The 18,566-nt window shown below is 35.4% G+C and overlaps 1 protein-coding gene across 1 annotated transcript in view; it reads right to left on the reverse strand.

Annotated features, from left to right (window-relative positions):
* Positions 1-923: 923 nt before the first annotated feature.
* The window catches only part of OLA1 (Obg like ATPase 1), an 86,425-nt gene continuing 68,782 nt past the window's right edge, over positions 924-18,566 (reverse strand). The window contains exons 5-8 of the mRNA XM_010164454.1: positions 8,312-8,452; positions 7,544-7,640; positions 5,425-5,547; positions 924-1,427 (exon numbers count right to left, since the gene is read on the reverse strand). Coding sequence (XP_010162756.1) covers positions 1,326-1,427; positions 5,425-5,547; positions 7,544-7,640; positions 8,312-8,452 — 463 coding nt within the window. The 3' untranslated portion in view covers positions 924-1,325. The remainder of the gene's footprint in view (positions 1,428-5,424; positions 5,548-7,543; positions 7,641-8,311; positions 8,453-18,566) is intronic.

Consider the following 18,566-nt stretch of genomic DNA (forward strand, 5'->3'; position numbering starts at 1 on the left):
GCATCTCAAGGGAAGCCTCAGACAGGACATGACCAGTGCTCTCAAAATCTTTAACACAGAGGGGAGGTTAGCCACAGGCAAGTTGCCTTTTCAAAGTTTATAGCAAGAAAATTTATCGAAGCAACGTGAGAGGTCTGGCACACCAACAAGCTGCAGGTAACATCAGCATCTCTCCCAGCTCTGACCCCACTGAATCTGTAGCTGAAACCACAGGCACTTCAGAAAAAGTCAGGCTGTTTTAAATACATTAAACACACTGCAAGTAGGGGCAATTCTACAGCTTGCATTAGAAGTACCAACTTGGTTTTATTTTTGCCAACAACTTGCTCTTGTGTGTTACCCAAAGAGACCAGCTCTCCCTCATGGTCAAAGGGGTAAAAAGTACTCACAGCTGCAGCCTTATTTCAGCAGAACGACTTACCTACCCAGCACAGCATGGCCTCTTCCTTCACAACACTATTTGCGTCACCCTCCGCTGGCCTGAAAACCAGACCTGAGAGGACAACACACAACATCAAGCACCACTGCTTCAGCCTCCACGTTTAACAATTTTAAGGCAAGAATGAAATACTTTCAGAATTATTTGAATAAAAAAGCTTCAGTCTCAAAGATAACATGGTTTTTCTACCTATATTTCCTCTCTCCAGTAAAAATCATTTATGCTGCATCATTCTTATTATCCTTACTATCATCTTTCAGTGAATGTCCATCTACAAATTAACTTTTCTGAGACAAATCATTGGTATCCTAATCTTCTGATTCCCATGAAAGACTCACTTTCGAGACACAATTGCAGCTGCCCCACACTGCCAGTTACTGTATCATACACGTCTTAAAATTCTGTAATCAGCATCCACCAGGTGCCGTATCGCATTCAGCACACCACAGTCAGTCAATACAGACATCCCCAAACACACCAAGGCTGGTTTTGTCAAATGTTTTATTGAGTGTAGACATCTGGAGTACTGTAAAACATGCATTATCTGTAGATTCAAAAAGGAGCAAGCCACATTGTCCTCACTGTCAAACGTGTCAGGCTTGGCATACATGATGGAGATTAATGAAGTATCATGAGAGTAATATGGTTCCTGAAAAGCTTCTACAATTTGGAGTAGGGTCTTAATCGTTTGAAATGCAAAGCTGTTCACATTTAGTGAACTTGCATGTTCGCTGGAGGTGCCGTATTTTAATTCAAAACAAACAAGAATAATTTCACTGGGGGGAGGGGAGATTCCCTAGGTAGAAACTGTATGCTTTCTGTTTCCAGATATTCCATCCTAAATAAAAATTCATATGCTTTTTGAAGCAGCACAGTTTATTTCTATTCATTTCTTCTTGGGTTGCTGAGGTGTATTAAATTTAAAGAAGATAATATCTCCATCCTCCACTATGTAATTTCTGCCTTGTTGTCTGTATTTTCCAGCAGCCTAAATAGAACAGACAAAAGGAAAATAGGTTATTTCATTAGACATTTTATAGTATTTTCAAATTATAATTATTTAAATACATTTTGGTAAATAAATGGTACTACTTCAGCTTCTGAGTTTGACAGCCACAATACTCCTCAATTTGACACAATTTGCCTTACATACTTATAAGATATATACAAAAATAATTTAACCTCCACTGAATCAGTGGTGCTTGAATGCCATCTGCATTATATAGTGGTAAATTTGTACACCCTGGCAAGTCTCAAGATAAAGGACATTAAAACAGCTCAATTCCTTCCCCCCCCCTCCCCCCCCAGCTTTCAGGCTTTCTTTTTTCTTCATCTAAAAAACCTGCAGATGGCAAACACTGGTAGCAGGAATCTAAAGCAGTATTGCTGGAAAGGGTGATCAACAACAGTTTGTATCATGGCTACACAGCTATTAAACTGGTATATTAACTACTTCTGAGTGACTGGACAAGCAAGTACTGTCAAAACTAAAGATGGGAACACTATGCAAAAGTCATGACTGTACATGCCTCGTGTTTCGAGCGGGGCTCTCTTGTCTGCTTGTGCCCAGATAATGAAGCACTGAGAAGCACAAAATACAGGCTCAGTTTTTCTGTCAGAAATTTCCTTTAGAAGAAATTTGCTTCAGAAGGACATATATAAGAGCAGATAGGCTGTGAAACCAGGATACAGGAGAAGGCATAAAGACCAAAGACATGAAAAGGAAATGTGTTATGAAAATGCTGTACTTAAGGAGAGCAGAAAATGGGCAAGGAACTATTAAGTATCAGTACTGTCCGCATTAGAATTTATTATTATATTTTTCTATCTTCATCTTGTTGTAATTAAACCTGGTATTGCAGAGGCTACAGAGAAGCTGTGGCATTAGGACTGACAGACTGGGCGGGAGGTGGTCTGCAGAAGCATTTATCTCGAAAAGTGATCTACAACATGGAAAAGTTGAGAGCTTCTGCTTTAGTTCAATAACGATTCTTGTTTTGAAGTTTTCTCTTGCAGGAGAAAGTGCTTCCATGCAAGACCTCACTGTGCCATTATTCTCAATGACACTATCACAGTGGTGGCATGCTAAGATCCCATTACAGGAAAGCTGTTAACTAATGACCTTAGTTGCAGTAGAACAGATCAGATTAATGGTACATAGTTAACTTGGACACCTCTCTTTCACAAAACCTGCTCTGTACAGCAACGTATTTCCCCATATTGCTGTCTAAGAATTTAGAGGCTTGATAACCTTGTTGCTGTCATTCCTTATTTAAATGTTGTCATCGGTGATGCTAGCCTACAGAAATTTGCCAATAAAATAGCCTCCACTATATATATATATATATATATATATAGTGCAATAGTAATTGACCTTTATCCCATATGACACTATCAATAAATAATATATAGGACTTTGCAAATGTTTTTATATTCTCCCACTTGGAAATTTGTATAGACTATAAAAGGTTTACTTTCAAGTCAACTTAGTAGTTCTTTCCTTTGAAGATCCTAATAATGCTCAAAGTCAAGAGTAATTAGGCTAATTGATGGCATAAATACTAATAAAACAGTGCTGTAAAAGTCATCAGCAAGCGTAAGCTGCAGGCACAGGTACAGAGACATTTTACAGTCAAATACATTTATTACTCACTAATATTTATAGAAAAAACTGACCTCCACAAAGTAACAATGAGGATTTTTTAGCACACCACTGCACGCTGTCAAAGTGGCGTAGACTTCTTTAATTAAATACATTTTGACATACTAATGCAAGTTTATGTATTTTTGTTACCAGTTTACAGTTAATTAAAAGTGACAGTGTTCCTTTAAATTCTCCAGAGACCATTTAATCCATTTCCATTGCTATCAGAAACACTGGTTGAAAAAATCAATACCCATTTGTGAATCTTGAGTATGTATTAAACAAGACACGTCTAACCAGTTCATTTGCACTTGAAAGCAGCCATCTGTAGAAGCCAGCTTTGCCTAAGCAGATATGATTGCTAATAATGTGATATCCCTGTAGACTACAAAGCCCACACAGAGCTATTCAGTGTATAGTTCACAGCACTGGCATTAAATTAGTTATGCTGTACTGGTGTTAGACACACACAAAATCAAACTTAAAAATCGATCAACTTGATAACATACAAAGCAAGCAACTCCCATTAGCACTGTTATTTCAGTTGACTCCTAAAGCTCCCAAATTTAATTTTGAAATTTACCAGCAATATAAAAGTAATTAGTACCGTGTACGGCGTGAAACATTGTATTAAATGCAAATTAGAAAAGACTAGAGTAATATATCGCATTTTTCTAAGGGCAAGGTTTTTTTTCTAACCTTGATTTAAGAACTGAGTTAACAAATGCAAATATGCTTGCTTTACAGATACTTCAAAACAAAAATTTAATCACTAAATATAATTTGAACATGGAAGCTTGATGTCTAGAATCTTACATTGGGAAAAGCAAATAAAAATAGCTAAAAAACCCCCTTATAGATTAATTTAGCAGGTATTAACTGATGCAGCTTCTCAGGGAAAACACTCATATTTGAGTATCAGAAACTGTTTGAATCTTGGTTACATAAAGTGGTTTCTGACTGCAGAATATTAGATTTATTTATAGCTGTGGTTTCACTTCACAACTATAACTCTACTTCCCTTTTCATAAGGCAGTTCGCATGCCGCAACGAACCAATTATACTGGGATTTTTTTCCCCTCACTTCCTGGGGTTCAAACAAACCTATTAAAGTCCCGCTGCTCAGTATGATCTTCCTTAGTGATACCACTGAGAATAAGCTGAATCTGAAATCATAATTTTGCATACCTTTCAAGCTATCAAATAGCAAACAATAAAGCTAAATCTTTTAAATTCTTTAACACATTATAGTGTGTAGGAACCTTCAAATACTGAGATGGATTAAATCAAACTAATGTGCTTTGCAATTGCAATTTTATAAAATACAAATCTTAATAAAACATCAAGCAAACATGTATGAAATAAAAGCAGCTTTCTCTGCTAAAGAAGGTGGAAATAATGCAATAGCAACACAAAGAACAGCAGCTTTTCTTATGACATTTATTTGCCACATACAAGTTATTTAATAACTTCAAATCAGATATAATTTGTCGGTTATAAGAAGGGCACAACTTTGGGCACCCAATCAGTCTCTGCCCTCTAGTGTTGAGAAAGCAGATAAACCTCTTCTTAATAGAAGTGTCACTATAAAGAAGCGTGAGCTCAAGAAAAAAAGTTTTTCATTAAATATCTTCACTGTCTATTCAGTAGATAGTAGCTAGAAAACTTCACCTACTGTAATATTTTCGTTGACTACGTACTATTACTGACACCCTGAAAAATCAAACTTGGGCACGGCATTTTTGAATAAGACCTCAAAGGGTGACTGAATTAAATACTGAAATAGTAAATTTTAAGATTCTAATTATGCCTATCAGAGTCTAGGAGTGGAATCCACTAATCCTTAAAAAAGGATACATTTTTATAATACTACATTTTCTTAAAATATTTGCATCTGACATTTGTAATAACTTCCCTGCAAACTCAAAACAAGATGACACATCATTAGAAGAAACAGATTTTCTGTTTCTCGCATTTCCTTTCACAAGTGATTAAAAAAATATGCTATCTCATCTTAAAAATTTGATTTTTCAAAACCAAGTTCATTTTAAAGCTTATTAAATTCTGAACACTAACATGTGCAATAAATAAAAATACTTAGCATAGCATTTGGTCACAACGTTGAGATTTAGTCCATAAATTGTCATATCTTGGACACTGAAATAGATGCCTTCCTGTTCAGTAAGTTGGGGCATTTGAATTCTTTCCAAAGTAAAAGATGAAAATAGATTTTGGTGACTTAAGATTCACTTCACACCAAGAACTTCTCAGTGAAAAACAGGCTTGAAATGGAAAAATGGCACACATGGAAGAAGGGAGAAGAAAAAGATGGGGAGCTCACCTTGACAGCAGCTTCTGAACCTCCTTCTTTAAAATCTTCATATTTCATTACTTCAGCCATAATGAATCCCTTTTCAAAATCTGTGTGAATCTTCCCTGCTGCCTGAGGAGCCTTCGTCCCTTTCTGTCAAAGGAAAGACCAGAAGAAAATTAATTGCATTTAAGAAGATTGATTGCAGGAAAGAGGTTTCTCCTTTTTGATACGCTCTCAGGATCTGCTGAAACTTTGTTTCCTATCAGTTATTGTCAGGCATACAGCTGGGTAATTCTCAATATTGGGACACACAGATAGATGCCTTCACCACAGATAAACCAACTGATACTAAAGAAGGGCAGCTTTGTTTTTCCTAATAGGTATCAATGGTAGTATTGATTTTAGAAGCTATGATTGTGTTTTGTTGTGGGATTCACTTCAATCTCTAGCTCTCCACGTAGAAAGTGAGGAAAATAAAGATTTTTATATAACTTTAAAATCTGAATTACTCAAGACTTTTACTTATGTCCAAATAATTTCAATTAAATGATAACGCTCATTGGCAAACCACATTTGTAATAAAAAAATTATTTATGGATCTCAAGCCCTGCACATTAGCTTATTTTTATTTCAGAATAATTTTAGTAAGTCTAATAGAGAACAAAATGAGTATTCTTACTAAAATGTTAAGAATTGAATAACTAAAAAATAAAAAAAAATCACAGGCAACTATTATAAGATAATTTAAGTTTATGCAATAGAGGAGAATGCATTATAACTGCATGTTTTAAATTACAAGGACATACATTCTGTGCACATACAACCATGGAAAGAAATTTCAGACATAATGGTGACCTAAAGGCTGCTTAATAAAGCATGTTAAAGTGCTAAGGAGTCTGACAGTGTAAAGCACAGTTTTTACAATAAAAGATGTATTGGGTTAATATGGCTACTCACTGATGCTTACCTGACTAAATATCTTTGCACATTAAATCAAAGATACTTACAATCAGTCTTAAGATAAACCAGCTTTCAAATTTTCTAATAAAGAGCAGGCATTCTCTTACTGAAAACAGTGGCATTTCAGAATTGGCTTTTAAAATCTATGGCAAAAATCAGAACAACAAAACTTCTCCTTTTATATTATTTTGTTAGCTAGGGACTTTAGCTAGCAGTCATGTAAAACACACAAACATCTGTAGCAGTATTAATAAAAATATAAATTTACTGGAAATTATATTGAGTAATGAAAACAAATTAATTCAATTGAATGAAATTAAATACAGCACTGAAATTCACTGCACAGCACTAAATACACTGATGCAAAAAATAACAGCTCAATGACAGATCTGCACCTCCAAAAGTCGATATTTTTGTAGTTTTTAAAATAGTTTGTAACTACATGCACTTCAAAATATTTTCCAATACTAAACTTGTAACATAACATATTTACATTCAAAGGCAAACCACTACAGCTCAGCTCTTACTGTCCTCTGGGGATAAATTAGTTGATCTCTATGGCTATAATAATTCTACATCAATATTTAAAATTATAACATAATTTTAAGCATTACATAAGTTCCTGGATAAACATATAAAACTACCAAAATAACCTAGGTCTAAATATTAAAGTCAGTAAAAGACCTGAATTACTGCACACTGATTTTAGGTTTTTTAGCCCAACTGTGTATCCATGAGGACTATAATGATGTTATATTGCTTTTATTGCTGAAAATGTAATCCGAGCAAAGCAAAGGAGGAATGAACCACCCGCAACCCAAACAAACTTAGTGAATACAAAATGAAAAGCAACATCAATTTCACTGCAGACAAACCCAGTCACACAGATTAAGCAAGCACAATACTGGTACGTCTTATCTCTGACCACAGGAGGAGGGTAGACAGATTCTACAGGATGAAGAAATTCAGACTATGTAATAGGCAGAATCAATTGTTACCTGCCTCAATCAATGCAGCTCCACTTTCACTGTTCAGCAGCTCACAAATAATTAAAGTTATCCTGGACAAAAACCTCATCTGTAATGACTAGCTAACCGCCACCATGACAAACTTCAAAGTCAGTGATATCAATCTGAATTCAATAGTGTGGAACTGGATATAGCTGATGAATAAGTATGAATCTTACCCTGATGGTCCATGCACGCACTTCATCTGGGCCTGCAGTGAAAAAGTATTCTAGTTGGAGTGCTGCATATCCAGCCTTAATGATCTTTGCTAAAGCACTGAAAAAAAAAAAAAATCCAATTCATTCAACATATAACAGCTAAATGCCCCGAGTAATCAATTTACATGGAAAGACATCACATATTTTGAAGACACCGGGTCTACTCCTAAACACAGCAATAATCACAGTAGTCTTTCTTTGAACTCTCTTCAGAAGAGCTACTTTTTTACTGCAGCATCACAAAGACAGTATTTTCATTTGTTTCTTCAGCAGAAATAGAAATATGGGATAAATTTAAATCACCCTATCAGGCAGCACTTTTGGTCACACGCAATTTTCAGGACTCCAGGTCATGAAAGCATAACTGTTTGACTGAAATTCAATATTGAAACAATTTATTATAGTTCTTCAGAAAAATTATGGCAAAATTTTCTACACCATCCCTATTCCCCATGGATGACGAAACAGTTTTGGTGATCATTCCTACTCAAAAATATACATAACTAATATCTCTGTTATAATTAAAACACAGTACAGAGATGACAGATGACAGTTAAAAACTTAATTTAAAATAAATCTTTTCACTCTGTCTCATGGTAAAGAAAGGAGAAGATTCTCTCTTTATAATGGTAATTACTCTGTCATTTATTATTCTATCAGCGCAAGCAATTAAATTACTGCAAGGAAATAGTTGATAATAAAGTGTAGGTAAAATGAATGCTAATTAACCTTTGTGTCATGTTCTCTTCCAGATACTTCTGTTTCTCCTCAGCACTCATATCTTGCAACTTGAGTTCCAAGGCCCCACTAAAAGGAATGACCAAAGCACCCGGGTCATGCTTGTCCACCCACTCTTTAATTTTTATCAACCTGTAGACAACAAAGGGCACAACATTATCTTGTAGTGCATGCATGGCTGTACCACATTCATTATTATCAAGTAGCACATACATATTCATAAGAATTGCACGGTTTTATGATGCCATCTTTTTGTGTATTGCTTTCCAAGGTCAAGGCATTAACAGGCAGCAATTGCTTCAGGTGTACTCCATTAACATTTCACTGTTTCTTGGTTTCTGTTTGGCATTTAATCTATCAGAAATAGGCATAATTTGACACAATAACTAGCTTTTTGGTAGAGGTTAAATACTTGCAATCTAAAATGCTAACTGAATAAAACTTTGCAGATCTGTGGACATACACTTTCTGGGACTTCCAAGACTGATATTTATCAAATGCAGTAAAACTGGTGGAGGGGCCTTCAGTTTTTTCTCTGCCTTTTTTTTTTTTTTTTTTTTTAAGAGCATCTCAGTGTCTAGGGCAGCTGATACTAGCAGACAGAAAAGAACACTACTACATCCTATAAACTCCTAGATAGCAAGCAGCACCCTGCTTTTTCTGTCTACTGACCTTGGAGTATGCCATAGCTAACAAATACAGGGCTGCGTTTCTACTAGTTTCTCCAACCTTTCTACTACCTCCCCAGAACAAAGCTTCTAGATATTATACTACTATTATTTTTAAATAAAGAACCAAATTTCCTATTTCTCTTCATCTTCAATAACATCTAATATATTTTTTTTTTTAGTTGAACGAAACTACCAATTTAGAGCTACAGATTTATGGTGCTAGTTTTTGAATGTTCAATATCCTATTAAAAATTAAGAAAATCTTTGCAGCAATAGCTGATGTTTAAACAATCTTTAAGCACACGCATCATGTTCATGACTGCAAATACTATTTGTTTTAAATTTAAGGGAGACTTTAATAAATCTACCTGTAAGGAGTTCAATGTTATTTATAGGGCACTATTTCTGTACAGGTGTGAATGGTAGAACGACAACTGTGTACGCTCAGCAAAAATACTCAAGAGGCATGGGAATATTCCCTGTACACTCAGACACAAAGTATAAAATACAGTACTCTGGGTGCCGTAGATGTTTCAGACCTGAAGCACCCACCATGCAGCACAGGGTTTTATGCTTGTCGAGTTCTTTTTCTTAGTCCTGCTAATCTCCAAGATTTAGACTAAGGTTTTAACTGCTATTATACTAAAGTGCTTTGAAACTGTGGCCTGCAAACCTTTAAGTAATCAATGCAAATGTCACTTCAGAAAAAAATGAACTGAACCACAAGTTCATCAACACACATTTGTCAAAGAAAATAGCAGGGGATCAGAGCTATTATGAGATTAAGTGCATGGCCCACTGAGTAGGGTTTTAGATGGGACAAAGAATATAAAAGTTCACTGAACAGTTTTCACACGTTTGTTATATAAGGCTGGTCTTCTATCATTTACTTATGTAAATACCCCATCAGTGGTTTTCAATCCTCATTATACTGATCTTTTTTTCCTCCAGTTATCCAGTGAAAATATAGCCTGGTATCCAGGACTGATACTGAAACACTATTGCCTTCAGAAACATCTGCACTGAAAATCATAGTTAAGGTGCATTTCTGAATGTGATGTAACATTGAACAGCACTTCTAAAACTCACATTTGTAGTTAATTTATTTTGGCTAACAAACTGCATATCAAAGTTCAGAGCTTATAAATGCCAACCTTTTACAGAAAACGTATCTAGAAATGGATCTGCTATTCATAAGTGTACTTACAGCACCTGTGCCTACATCCGTTTTATTTTTTTTAAGAAAGTATCTAACACCAGTCTCTAGACTAATTAAATAATGTACCAAGTGAAAGACAGAATGAAACATGCAAACTTGAAAAAGTGAAATGAGCATGAAAATAAGGTCAAAAATTGGATTCAAATTCTGTTTGGTAAATATGGTCATCATAACTAATAAACTAAGAACTATTGTGAAACAACAAGATAAGAAATAATTACTTTGGCTAAAACACCAATTCAGAATAATAATACTGTTTGACTGTCATTTTAACAGCTTTTCTATTGAGTCCTTAGAGGGATTATTTGCATTCCTCAGGTATTCTATTGTACAATTCAGATGAATAAAGACTTACAAATCATTCCTCTACCGCCAGTGTGAGACTTTGATCCAGTGAATACACCATTGTACCTTAACTATAATTGGCAAAAAACCTGACAGTGTAGAGCATCACAAGCTTAATAACAAAGGAGAATATCTCAAAGTGTTGACAGATGATCTTCATAATGCAGGAGCAGAGCTGGTACATTTTAGCAATAAATGAGCACTGAGGTCTAAAGGTCTCTGAAGTGACTGACATCAGACCTGCTAGAGCCTCACTAAAAGAATAAGGTACTGCATCCCACTCTGTACAGACAGTCGGGTTCTCTGCCTGAGTCTTTCACTTTTGTGACTTTCAATGTCACCAGAATTACTAAAAAGTGCCAAGGAATTTCCCTAAAAATAAAGAAAACAACAAAAAAGTAAATACTTAACTATAAATACTGATGTATTTCTAAATTACATTTTCCCCAAAGTGAAAATGCTTGACTAATAATCAATAAAATAATAGTGCAAGTTTGTTTTCCTGTTAGGGATAATCACGTATGCTAAACAACAAAATTCTCTTAACAATGGTAACAATTAATGTCAAAATCTGTTTTATTTGAACACAAAATTTTTCCATGGCAATGCTGTATGTCTGTAAAAGGACAGCATTAATACACTCATTTGGGCCTTTTTTAAGATAAGCAAATCCTGGAGTATCTCTCCATTATTTCATGCCATACTTGATAATGAATGACGAAGGGTATTGGAGCTCAGGCTGAGAGAAGAGACTACTAACAATTAAGAAAATCTCAAATAAAAACCCCCCGCCACTAAAATGTAACAAGATGAAAAGTAAAAAAAAAACCAAAAACAACAAAACCCCCTCAAAAAACAAACAGTAGAACTGGCAGAACCACCATCCATGATTAACAGCTGAACCTACTTCAAGAAACAAGAAAGTGCTCAAGATGAAAACCTTTCTTGACAAAGTAAACTGAAAACTATGTGAAAACACTGTACACACTAAAAGCAATTAAATATATCCTCTTTCCTACTTAGGTTTCTAAAAATGCCATTATTACTAGAGTTAAAAATAAGTTCTGATTATAAAACATAGAGCAGAAAGAAGAAAGGCTTATTCTAGTACTACTCAGTAATAACAGTGAAGGATCTCCTGGATCATTTCTGGACATCCAACAGCCTTCCCCTATTGAAGCGCCTTGGTTCTTCCTTCCGAGTGGAAAAGAGTAGGAGTATATCAACAGCAACTACAGAGGGTTCCTCAATTGAAATTTTATTCTATTTGCTGCAAACAGGCAACATATCCTTTCTGGAAAAATACATGCACCCACAAGACAGTCATTCTCTCATGGCAAAAATAAAATCTTAAATAAAAGTTTTATTGAAAACTCAATTAAAAAGACAACTGTGTAAAAACCTGACACAAGAACAAAACTGAGACAAGAACAAAACCAGATCTCAGCAACTTGCAAGCAAAGGCAGCACTCAAAATTTAGACCAGGAGAAACAGCCCAGAGGAATTAAGGTGCTCATTTCCATGTAACACTCTTACTGTTGGCTGATAACGAAGGACAAAAGCATGTCAGCGTATCTACTACTAACTCAGAAAATCTTTGATGACCAAGATGTTTTCTTGCCACCACTAAGATTGCAAAATCGGATGAAAGCATTCCAGTTTTTAACTTTGCATCAGCCTGACAAGGAAAAAGTAAACAAAAGAAGCCAGTAATTTCACATGCAGAAGGATCAGGACAACTACCAGAGTGAACTCTTGATATTAAATCAGGATGCAGAACAGATCTTGGAGAAAGGTTTAAAAATGAGGGCATTCGATGAGAAGGCCAGTAAGTTAAGAGCACCAGAAATGGGAGTTGTGCAGGAGGGAGTCCCTTCACTTTAAAATGGTCATGGTTCCTGAGGCACAAGAAACCAAAACCTGCAGACAACCAAAATAAAGAGGTACAAAAGTTGCAGAGTGTACATTAACTACAAATTGGTATTTCACAGTTTCACATGAGAGATCCAGCTGGGAACAGAGACAGAGTTCAGATGGAAATCAGAAGTAGCGATGGAAGAGAGAAGCTGCAGAGAGAACTTAAGCTCAGTGGACACCTGCAAGACAAGATGATCTGAAAAAGTGACCCCTGAGAAGAAAGGTGTTTTGTGAAAGTATGCTTTTGTACAAGCAAGACCAAAAAAAACCCCATCTAACACATGGAAGAGAAACAATTGTTTTTCTGTTCTACACCTGAACTATGAGTAGAAATCAGCCGATAAAAAAACAGCATGGCAGGGAAAAAAAAACCAAAACACCAGGCAGCACCACAGAAGGAAAGAAACAAATGTAGATAATGAGATAAGATCAAACTAAGTGATCAAAACATACAAAAGACTGAAAAAAAAATATCTACAGATAAGAGTAAGAACAAGAGTACCTAGCAATTCCAACAGGCTCTTCTTGTTGGCAGTTCTGAGGAACACTGGATTTTTAAAACCTTCCAAACTCAATCTGTTCCGTGCTTTGTTCCCCCATTGAAAAGTTTTCCATACATGTAGCCTAAGACACCTTTATTTCAATTTAAATGCATTAGTTTAACTGAGTCTATAGACTATGGACTGGGAATATACACTCCTTATTTCTTCACAGTAGCATTTTACATACTTAAAAACTGAGGTCTTTCTTTTTTATTTTGAGCTTTCCTTGTAAGCCATGTATTACTTCTAACTTTGATCCTTTTTCTGAACTATCTCCAATTGGCCTAAAATTTTCTGGAAGCACCCAGTGCCTAATGCACTCCTCAGAGCTCTCAATAATAATGTCATAAAAGGATTAAAAATAGCTAGAGGATTAACTCATGTTTTTCAGGTAATTCTCCTGTTCATAAAACCCAGTATAGCATTTGCTTTTTTGTGACATCACTGCAACATTATCTCATGACCCTGCTTTGATTAGCTACTCTTAATACTATATTTGCATATTCGATTATTCCTGCATAAAATCCTTCTCAGAAGCTGTACCCTAGCTCTTTTTTTCCTAATGATTGCTTCTATTTCTTGAGATGCTCCTAAATTCTAAATTTGTTCTATACATTCCTGGACATCTCCTAGTTTGGGGTCATCTACAGATTTAACAAGAATGCTCATCATCCAGCTCATTATTGGAAATACGTAACAGTATTCAACCAGCAGCTGCTTCTGCAGGTCTCATAATGAGACATTCTTCCATTTGTACTGATAACTATGTTCTGTGCATTATCTTCTAACCAGACTTGCATACTCAAGCTTCCAGTAGTTTCCATCTAGTCAATATTTCCTACCTTGTTTATGAGAATGTTGTAAGGCATTAAAACCTTTAAAGGCTTAGTAAAAATCACAATATGTAGTAAAATATATTTTTTCACTATATGCAAGACCATTGAATTTATCACATACAAAATACTAGCGTCAACTTACAAGTTAGACAAATAATAGCCAACATGAATTTGTGAAGACAACTGGATTGCTTCTAGGTGATTAAAACCAGTCAAAATGTTCCAACATTTTTCTTGAAATTAAAGGAAAATTTGTTTACTTAAAAATGTCTTGTTTCTTCCTTCTTGTTTGTGGCTTTCCTTTGTCTTTTGAAGCCTCACCCATTATCCACAAGTTATCAAAAGTGATGATAAATTAAGTAACAATTACTTTTTTTTGCTAGGTCCCAAACTGTTCTACTCTGAGTACCACTAGGTTTTGCTGATTTGGTGGGATGGAAGAGGAAGGTCTACTTTACCTAAGCACCAGAACTACGTGACACAGTTCAAAGCGATGTCCTTCACTTCTGTACTGTTAGCATGCAGAGTGCACAAAGATCAGGTCCCACTGTTCTCAGTGCTGTACATATATATAGGTGTACACATATATATTCTTATACAAATAAGAGACATTCACAGCCTCAGTAAGCTTTCATTCCAAATTTATATAATCAACAAAGAATGGAATGGTGAAAATTATGAAACCAACGTATGTAATAATTTTGTATCACAAAATAGGCCAGTGGTAGAAGTTAAGAATGAGAATAGAAGGGAAGACTAAACAGGAAAACATTAAAGAATAAAAAGGTACTTTCTTCCCCACCATGATCGTGTGCTTTTTACAAAGAAGAAAAGTCTACAGAAGGTTTGGGAGTACCTGCTACCGACCTAGGCAATCCTGTTTCAAATCGTCAGTGACATTTACAAATTTAATTTTTTTTATTTCCCATTCTCAGATGGCCAGGAGGAACAAAGCAATCCTTAGATTTCAAAAGACCCTTTCCCATCTCATACCTGCAAATACTTTCTAGTAACACTTCAGAACAAAAGCCTCCACACGCTGGGCTGCTGCCTGGCCAGGAGCCTCCTCTCAGCCCCTCAAGACAAGAGCTTCAGGAACTCAGAACAATTTATCCTGTGCATCCTGAATGCTTTAAGATCCTCAGTACCTTCCTAGAGTCCGATAGCTGTATCCCTTCCTCTATTTAGACACTGCTTCCAGATGAAGCTTACAAGAGACCAACGTGGAGGACTTCTCACATGTTAGATGTCACTCACATCTCCAACACAGATTGACTTGAGTCTTGAAACATGCAGGTGAATTAGTCCTTAAAATTCTTCAACACAACATTTTCAGGGACTTGTGACACATCCTATGATCTCAGGAATCTTATGACAGAATAGGTATATAAATTATTTCATTCTACCAGATCTGGATTTCACACTTAACTTCATTGAAATTTCAACTGATACTGTATCAAGAAAAGAAGAATAGAAGTTCCTGATCAACACTCTCACTTGCCATTTATTACAGATGGATTTATAACTTTCCTTAACATTCTCCTTTGAAATGTAAGTAGTCCCAGGCTCTCTGCCTCATGTGTCAAAGTAAGTTTTTCCAGGGCCTTGATCTCTATCACAGCCATTATCTCAAATCCCCTATAATTCTGCAAAATCATTTGTTAGATGGGGTGACCAGTATTGCACCTACTATTTTAGTTCATGTTGCATCCCACATTCTAAAGAAACATTTTCATATCTGGACATGAGCTTTTCATCCCATTCCTTACCCATCCAGATGTTATACATGCTTTTCTGCTACAAGCTGCATATGTAGTAGAGAACCTACCAGCACTCCCTGCAGGCATACTCAAGCTGTTCACCAAAAAAAATAATCCAGCAAAAAGCAGTCTTTGGAGAGAGGGAGAATTTATTTCTTTCACACACACAGGCCTTCCCCCACCCCGCTTTTCTTTTAAGCTGGACCAGTTCATTTTCCCATGTATCCTTGCAACTGGTTGTGCCAATATAACTGAAGGGTGGTGCACAAACAGGTGAAGACTTAAGGACAGGAGTGCCTGAAGTTAGCCTACTACCCAAAAAAGAGCAATGCCACGAAGCCAAGTTCAATCAGGAATTGTGGTGTTTATTACTGGAGAATGCTCGTATATTATGGCATCACTCCTCTCCATACGAGATCACTTAAAAATAGATTCTTCAAGGCAGAAAACAGTATTAGTTGACAGGTGAAAAAAATCAAGGCAATATTCTGGAAATTAATATGAAATCACTTTATGCCCTCCAGATACAATTCTGTTAACAAATTGTCTAACATAATATGGTAGTAGCATACAGTTCTCAGTTTATCTGGTTTAGAAAGCTACCTGGAAATATTAGGTGTTTAATGGTATGTTAAAAACACATATGGACAAAACACTTCACTTACAATTTTATACTGCTGACCACTTTTTGAACATATTTCATATAAAGATTTCGCTTAACTGATATGAAACTTGTTTAGTTTTTTTGGGTTTGAGAGATGTTGGAAGTGGCCATACCAGAGAACATGGCTATCACCTGTAAATCAAGTAGACAGTAGTTGAGGGACAAAATACTTTTATGACCAGGAGAAATACAGCATGTGTAATAGAAAAATCAAGTTGATGACCTACAACCAAGTTTGAATTAAAAAATATCAAGAAGGTAGAAAGAAGGATAGAAAGAAGTAAAATCATCCAGAATTACTTTTTCTGGTAACCTTTATAGAGCTTGCAGTAAAAAAATATTTTTCAGTACCTTATACAGTAAATTCCATCTCACCAAATGTCAGCCAAGGTAACCCTATTTTAAACATTTTTAAGAAGCATCATTCATGAAGAGTGAAGATCTTGAAATCCATTTTTAAAACATTCATTTTGATCTAATTTTCAAGACTTCAGTAATATCTCTTTATCCAAATTATGGTCCACATTAAAGTGATCAAAACCAATTATGACTTAAGCAATAATGAAAACAGAACTACACTGCTGTTGTAGCACCTGCTGGTACATGAAAGGCTTGCAGTCTGTAGTTCTCCTTGGTCTGCCAATTCAAAAAATTAATTCTGTCTTAACTCAAAAGGAAAAAAAAAAAAGAAAAAACAAAACCACAAAGAAAAACAGATTTGAGAAAAAGATTTGAGAAAAAAGGAAATACAAACTAGAAAAAAGAAAAAAAAGAAAAAAGAAAAAATGGAAAAAGAAAAAAGATATGGCTATTGCTGTCAGCAAGGATCAAGCACAGTCAAGACTGAACTACCGATGAAACTGCGTAACAATGCAGAATGCAACAAATTGTGCACATCACATTTCATAGTTAACAGGCATAATAGGTTCCATTTGCAGCACATACACTTTGGACAGAAAAGATAGCCTTGGAAAGTCACACCTTATCATTCTCTCTGCTATCATTTATAAAATGCAGAGTTTTGAAAGGTTATTTTGAAAACTATAACAAAATAATTTAACAAATGTTCATTCATAAATTATAGCAAAAGGAACAAATCTCAGTCACAAGACTTATGTGCAAAATGATGATGATTGAGATACAACTACAGATTAGTAGAAAGACTCCCTATTCCATAGTTAGGTTTACATTATGGCCTGATAATTTTAACTTTTGTCTCTTCACAGGGCTTCTTATGTCACACAGAAAACTGTATTCTTAAGGGTCCTGTACAAAAAAGTAGGACAACTCATATCAATGCTATTATAGCAAAGTCTCAAATATGTAATCCCATAAAAATTATAAGCCACGCATAAATAGAATGTTTGATCAAAACAACATGTGATGCCTTAACAAAAGAAGTTTTACATGAAATGCACCATGGACAACACCATTTTAAATTTATAGTACATAGAAGAATCTAAGGATATATGCACACAAGCAAATACAAGACCATACTCCCAAACAAAAAATAGGATCTACATAAACCTACTGTGTAATGAAATAAATACATACTAACAACACTTGACACTATAAGGAGTAATTGGGAATATATTCTACTAGTGCTAATTAAAAATCCTGCAACAAATAACACAAATGCAGACTACAATGTGTTAGTTTTGGCTTTGGCTAATGTCACACACCAATTTAATGAAACCTCAACAAACTGGGTCAGAACATTCCCCCCAAGTTCTCCTAACAAAATATCCTCTCCTGCTCATACCTGATAGAGATGCCTTCCTCACTTCTCCAGAATTAGTCTGTGTGATCATAATTGCGAAATGTCTCCAGACCACAGGATTCACATGAATCCTCTCTTCCTTCCTCCATCAGTTTTTAATAACTAGGTAAGTATTAAAATTGCAGAAGAGTCAAATATTACCACAATAATAACATCAGATATAAAATAATAAACCCTGCTTACTCCCTCTGCCCCCTTGGACCATTACCAAGTACTAACATTTTGTGATCACACGATACTATGAGTGACATTTTAAGAAACAATTTTAACAAGACTAGTAAGAAGAATTATAGAAGCTGGCAACACTGGACTAAGTTGTGGTGTGGGAGGTTGATGAAGAAAAGATCAAACTTGTTATTAAGCTGGAATATGCTACTCAATAAATCAGAAATTAACTTTGATATTTATCCAGTGAAAGAACATCATCTAAGCTCTCAGTATAACAATGAAAGAGTTACAGCTGATTTAGATACCTAATCTTGCTCTGCTCCCTACATAGTTAATGAAGCAG

The sequence above is a fragment of the Antrostomus carolinensis genome, unplaced genomic scaffold, assembly GCF_000700745.2.
Source record: "Antrostomus carolinensis isolate BGI_N321 unplaced genomic scaffold, ASM70074v2 scaffold9513, whole genome shotgun sequence".
Classification (NCBI taxonomy): domain Eukaryota; kingdom Metazoa; phylum Chordata; class Aves; order Caprimulgiformes; family Caprimulgidae; genus Antrostomus; species Antrostomus carolinensis.